Here is a 7,220-nt window from a genome sequence, read left to right as displayed (position 1 = left end):
AAAAAAATATAATAATTTAATTAAACTTAAATTCTTCAAAACTTCAACTAAATAATAAGCTAATGAAATAATTTTGAATTTTATTAAATAAATAGATTTAATTTAAAACAACGAATTTTATAATTAATTTTCATAATTTCAAATAATTATCAAAAGCACTATTATATAGCACTAAGTGATATTCAATAGTGATTTCTTATTCAATATTTTTAAATTGACAAATACTATTTAATCGAACTTTTTATTTTATCCAATTAAATCTAATTAATCTTTAATAATTAATTTATTATTAATTAAAAATATAGTTAATAATTAATGATAATTAAGAAAACTATATTAAAAGAAATATAAATTATATATAAAATTTAATCATTGCATCATTATAAGTGACTATTATACGCTCAACGTTATACAATAATAATAAAAATAGAATAAATTTGATTATTATTTGTTGTATGTAAAAATAAATATTTTATATAATATTATACTTTATCTCGTAACAGTAAAATTAAATATGTAAATTGATGAAAGTATAAGTGATTAAATATTTATAATTATAATTATAATTTATAATATTTATAATTATATTTATAATTATGATACTTAATTAATACAATTTGTCCATATAGATAATTTATATAATGTTTTTTCGACAGTTAATTAATACTTTGTTTTCAAAATTCTTGTTTTTTATTTCAAATGCTTTTAATATAACTCATATTTACCGCTCAAAATTTTTATAGTATAATACAACACATTCACGCTACGGGGAGCCACAATGATACATAGTGACATAACATAACACTATGTATTCATGCAAGTTAAATGGGAATGAAATAGTAATTGGTAAATGTGTATTTTGGGCGTTGACCGCTAGTTAATTATAATATATCATACGATTTCTTTTCTAGTTTTAATTTTAATATAAAGTTTTTTTTAATTTTAATATAAAAATTAATTATTTCATTTGTTGTGAAATGTTATAAAAACATAATTGGTTTTCGTGTATTATAGAACATGTGGATCTGGATTTTGTTAATGTTTGCTTGCGGAAACGCAGAGTTTTGGAATGGACTGGATAATAATCAAACTGGATTTGGCTTACGAAATTCTAGAAATCCAAATGACAATATTATAATAAAAGAATCGTAAGTTTTATAGATTATACAATAGATTATGCAATACAATTATACAATATAATAATTAAACAATAGAGTATTGATATTTATAATTTATATGTTGATTTGTTAATGAATTTATTAAAAAATTAATTTCATTATTTTTAATTATTTCAAAATTAATTATTTAATTGATTTTATTAGTTATTTAGTTGATTTATTTACATTAATTATAAATGTGACAATTAATTTAAACTGTTTTTCGAGATATTAAAAATTAATATTTTTTAATTTTTTGATTGATTTGATTAAAAAATATTTTTTAATTGTTAGATTTTATTGATTAAAATAAATTATATAAAGTTAGCACTATTTTATGTTATTTTGATGTTATATTGTATTATTACAACTCTTTGGGTTGAGATTGATATTTTTAGATTCTAATCTATATAATAAAATAATTTAAAATGATATTAAATAATATAAAAAAAATTAAATATTATCTTATAATAATTTAACCAATAATTAAATAAAAATATTTTAAATTAAAAATATATAAATTTAAAAGTATTTTTAAATAATTATTTTTACAGTACCTACTTTGTGGTTGCATCTCGAATGGTTAGACCAGGACAGATTTACCGATTAGATGTAAATGTTTTATATAGTGCATTACCAATGATGGTACGTGCATCCATTCAAAGGAATGGAGTAGAAATAGCTGCAAATTTTCAAGAAGTAAAAGAAGGCATTCCAGAAACTTTAATGATGAGATTACCATCTACATCTGTCAATGGAGAATATAAGTTAAGAGTGGAAGGAACATATAATAGTTTAACTGGTGGTCAAGCATTTTTAAATGAGACCAAACTTATATTTTCACAACGATCAATGACAATTTTTATCCAATTAGACAAACCAGTATATATGCAAAGAGAAACTGTGAGATTTAGAACTATACCAATAGATACTGAACTTAAAGCATTCAATAATCCTACAGATATATATATGTTAGATCCATATAGAAGAGTAATGAGACGATGGTTAAGTAGACAAAGCAATTTAGGAACAGTATCCTTATCATATCAACTTTCTGATCAGCCAGTTTTTGGAGAATGGATTATACAAGTAATAGCACAAAATCAAATAGAAGAGAAAACTTTCCTAGTTGAAGAATATTATCAAACACGTTTTGAAGTTAATGTTACAATGCCAGCATTTTTTTTCGATAATGATCCATATATACATGGTACAGTTCAAGCAAATTATACTAGTGGTGCACCAGTAAGAGGAAATTTAACTTTAAAAGCACATGTCAAATCATTAGATAGGGCATATACGGAATCTGCTGAACCTGTAGAAAGATATTTTTATTTTGATGAATATTATCCTGCATGGTTGAAAGTATCAAATTATTTAGAAAATAAGATTCCTGTATTAAGATTTTTTAATGGAACTTATCATTTTCAATATCCAATGTCAGAATTATTAAATTATGTCCCAACTGTAAATGGAGTAGAAATTACTGTAACTGCAACAGTTGGCGAAAGATTTTTAGATGAAATAATCTCAGGTTACTCTATGGCTCGAATTTTTAATTCCACTACAAAAATACGATTTTTAGGTGGATCACCACAAGTTTTCAAACCAACAATGCCATTTACATTAAATTTAGTAGCGTCATTCCATGATGATTCGGCATTAAGGCCAACGCAATTGAAAGGAGCTGTAATGGAAATTCGCGCGGATATCGAAATGAGAGCAGGTGGTCACAGAACGCTAGAAACTCAATATTTAAAACATTTGCAGGACAATGAAGGCATTTGGTCTACGAGAATTGATTTAAGAAAACAACTTGGACTTGATCATAATGTAGATCAAGCACAACAAATTCTCAATGATATTTCTTCTATGAAAGTTTTTGCTTATCTAACTGATGGAGAAGGATTCAGAACACAAACTGAATTATTGTTATTGGCACATGAATCACCAAACCAACAACATATAAAAATTTCAACATCCACAGAGAAACCTAAAGTTGGCGAATATATTATATTTCATGTTCAAACAAATTTTTATATTGATACTTTTAATTATCTCATCATGGCAAAAGGAATTATACTTTTAACAGGACAAAATATTATGGAAAATAATATAAAAACATTTGCTGTTCCTCTAAGTGCAGAAATGGCACCTGTTGCAACTGCAGTTGTATATCATATTGGGCAATATGGTAATGTAGTAGCTGATTCTTTAACCTTTTCTGTAAATGGTATTTCACGCAATAATTTCACTGTATTTATTAATAATAAAAAAGCTAGAACAGGTGAAAATGTTGAAATAGCTATTTATGGAGAACCAGGTGCATATGTCGGTCTTTCGGGTATAGATAGATCATTTTTTACCATGCAAGCTGGAAATGAATTAACATATGCTAATGTCATATCAAAAATGGCACATTTTGATGAAGATACAAATGGAACTCATTCCCATACTTGGTTATATCATGAAGGTGATCCAGATGAAATTGTTTATTTTCCATCATCGACTTTTGGTATAGATGCCAATAGAACATTTGAATATGTAGGATTAATAGTTTTCACAGATGCTTTCATTTATCGAAGACCTGATAATTGTAATGTAACTCAAGGATATGGAGAATGTCTTTCTGGAAGGTGTTATATATTAGATAAAAAATGTGATGGAATATATGATTGTGATGATGGTACTGATGAAGCAGCTTGTGAATTTAAAAATGCCACTGATATTGCATTATTTAGAAAATGGCGATTTAACAGATTAAAAAGACAATATGAAAATGTTTGGTTATGGAAAGATATTAATATAGGACCTCATGGTAGACATATTTTCAATATAGATGTGCCAAGAAGACCAGTCCATTGGATGGTTATGGCATTTAGTATGTCTCCAAGTATGGGTTTTGGTATGTTACCAAAAGCTATTGGATATATGGGAGTCTTACCATTTTATATTAATGTTGAAATGCCTACTCACAGCAAACAAGGAGAACAAATCGGTATCCGTGTCTCGGTTTTTAATTACTTGTGTCATAATATAGAAGCCGTAGTAGTTCTAGCTGATTCTAAAGACTATAAATTTGTTCACGTTGAAGATAATGGTATTGTACAATCATACAAACCACGTACATCTTTTGGTGAACATCAATTCTTTATTTGGATTCCTGCTCAGGATGCTGCCATTGTTTATTTACCTATTGTACCAACAAGACTTGGAGATATCAAAATACATATCTATGCTACTACTGTAATTGGAAGAGATTCAGTTACGCGTAATTTGCATGTAGAAGCTGATGGTCTTCCTCAGTATAGACATCAATCTATTTTACTTGATCTTAGTAATCGCGCCTATGTATTTCAATATATGCATGTCAATATTACTGAAACACCTATTATACCATATGACGAAAATCGTTACTATGTATTTGGATCAAATAAGGCAGTGATAAGTTTAGTCGGAGATGTCGTTGGTCCGATTTTCCCTACTATGCCTGTTAATGCTACGAGTCTCATGAATCTTCCTATGGATTCTGCGGAACAAAATATGTTTAGTTTTGCCGCTAATTTATACACAACTTTGTACATGCGTTTAGTTAATCAACGTAATAGAACGCAAGAGAAAGAAAGTTTTTATTATATGAATATTGGCTATCAAAGACAACTTTCTTTTATGAATCCTGATGGATCTTTTAGTTTATTTCGTAGTGATTGGAATCAATCTTCACCAAGTGTTTGGTTAACAGCATATTGTGCTCGTGTTTTACAAGAAGCACGTTTTTATGAATGGGAGAATTATCTCTATATTGATCCTGAAGTAATAGCTCAAGCAGTGTCTTGGTTATTGAAATATCAAACATCTGAAGGATCATTCTATGAAGTTACATGGTTACCCGATCGTAAGATGAATAGCTCTCTAAATTATGATTATGATATAATAACTCATAGAAATATCAGCCTTACAGCTCATGTTCTAATCACATTGCAAAGTGTGAAGGATTTACCTGAAGGACTAGGAACACAAGTTGCTGTAAGTGCTGTAGGTGCAGTGAAATGGTTAGAAAGAAATTTAAAGTTATTGGAAGAACGTGGAAAACCTTATGAAATAGCAATAGTGTCATATGCTTTATTATTGGCAAAAGCCTCTACTGCAGGACAAGCATTCAATATATTAGCTAGACATGCTCGTAGAGAAGGAGGATTAACGTATTGGGGTAGAGAACAAGTGCCTCTTCCACCTTATAAATTAGAAAATCAAAAACCATTTCTTTTACCACGTTTACCATATATGTATGATTCAGAAAACATCGAAACTACTGCCTATGCTCTTTTGGTGCATGTTGCTCGACAAGAAATAATGATAGAGCCTATAGTAAAATGGTTGAATGCTCAAAGATTGACAGATGGTGGTTGGGCTTCTACACAAGATACTGCGTGGGCGATGAAAGCATTAATGGATTATACAGTCAGGTCAAGAATTCGAGATGTTAGTTCATTGACTGTTACTGTAGAAGCTACAGCTCTTCCAGGACAGACTAAGACATTGTTTGTCAATGATAATAATCTTGCAAAGCTTCAAACTATTGAAGTAAGTTCATACTTAAAAATTAAATTATTAATTAAAATATATTTCTATACTTAATATTAAATTCAATTATTGTAGATACCAGAAGCTTGGGGAACAGTAAGGGTACAAGCAAAAGGTGCTGGATATGCAATTCTGCAAATGTCTGTTCAATATAATGTAGATATTGCAAAATTCCAAACACAACCACCTATGAGATCTTTTGATCTAATGACTAGAGCAAATTTCCATGGCAGAAATCAATCTCATATTTCATATCTCAGTTGTCAAAAGTACTTCAGTTATCAATATTCAAATATTATAATGCAAGTACAAATTTATTTTATTAATTTTATTAATTTTTGCGAAAAATTTTTTTAGATGGATAAATATAAATGAATCTTCGCGTTCTGGTATGGCAGTCTTGGATGTAACTATTCCAACAGGATATATAATTCAACAACAAACTTTGGATACATATATTAGATCAAAACAAGTGAGAAATCTTCAGAGAGCACGGTTTCAGGAAAAAAAAGTTCTCTTTTATTTCGATTATTTGGATCAAGAAGAAACGTGCGTGAATTTTACTATAGAAAGATGGTTTCCAGTTGCAAATATGTCGCGATATCTTCCTATCAGAGTTTATGATTATTATGCTCCAGGTGAATATAATTAATTATGAGTATTTTATATTAAGTATAATAATTCTTTAAAATTATTATTCATTATATTTTTTTTTCAGAACGTTTCAATGAAACTATATTTGATGCCCTGCCCACTTATACACTAAATATTTGCGAAGTTTGTGGTAGTTCTCAATGTCCTTACTGCCCGATTTATAATACTGCAACGATGTTAGTTACATCATCAGGTTTTTTATATATTGTTTCTCTTTTAGTTGTAATAAGATATTTTCGCACACAAGAATTTAGTATAAGTTAATTTTGATACTTAACAGATAATAATTTGATAAAAGAAAATAAGAAAAGCGAATAACCTCACGTTTATTCGATATTGTCATGACTTTTATTTTATATATTTAATGCTAGAATTACTACTTTATAACATATATTATACATCTAAATATACTATAATATATATATATAAATATATATAATATATGTATAATATATATAGTATATATAATATATAATATAAATATATATATAATATATATAAATAGTATAGCATAGATAGTATAGTATAATATAATTAAAATTAAAATTGAATTATAAAAATAATTCGATATATATAATTATATTTTTGGCTGAATAAAAATCAATATTAATCTTTTTACATATATCATTTTTATTAATTATAAAAATAATTAATTTGACTGATTTGGTAGTTCTAGTATTAAGTTTATTAATTAACTATTTTGGTGCAAAATTGAAGCAATATATAAAAAAAGATAGAAGTACGCGCGAATAAAAGTAATTGATGTAATTTCAGTTAATTTTATTTGTACTTATTTTTTATTTACTTATCATATTAACATTTTAT

The 7,220-nt window shown here is 27.1% G+C and overlaps 1 protein-coding gene across 2 annotated transcripts; it reads left to right on the top strand.

Moving 5' to 3' along the window:
* The first annotated feature begins 716 nt into the window (after positions 1-716).
* LOC102673619 (CD109 antigen) lies at positions 717-6,749 on the top strand. Of its 2 annotated transcripts, none has more exons than XM_006621125.2 (6): positions 717-846; positions 1,015-1,148; positions 1,712-5,741; positions 5,817-6,010; positions 6,099-6,379; positions 6,460-6,749. In XM_006621125.2, the coding sequence occupies exons 2-6, from the start codon at positions 1,018-1,020 to the stop codon at positions 6,657-6,659; spliced, it is 4,836 nt and encodes a 1,611-aa protein (XP_006621188.1). In that variant the 5' UTR covers positions 717-846; positions 1,015-1,017; the 3' UTR covers positions 6,660-6,749. The 2 variants fall into 2 exon arrangements, with proteins under 2 accessions (XP_006621188.1, XP_006621187.1); XM_006621124.2 differs by having other exon boundaries at positions 783-893.
* Positions 6,750-7,220: the final 471 nt, after the last annotated feature.

Source organism: Apis dorsata, unplaced genomic scaffold, assembly GCF_000469605.1.
Source record: "Apis dorsata unplaced genomic scaffold, Apis dorsata 1.3 scaffold_585, whole genome shotgun sequence".
Lineage (NCBI taxonomy): Eukaryota > Metazoa > Arthropoda > Insecta > Hymenoptera > Apidae > Apis > Apis dorsata.
This window is presented reverse-complemented; position numbering and strand designations above follow the sequence as displayed.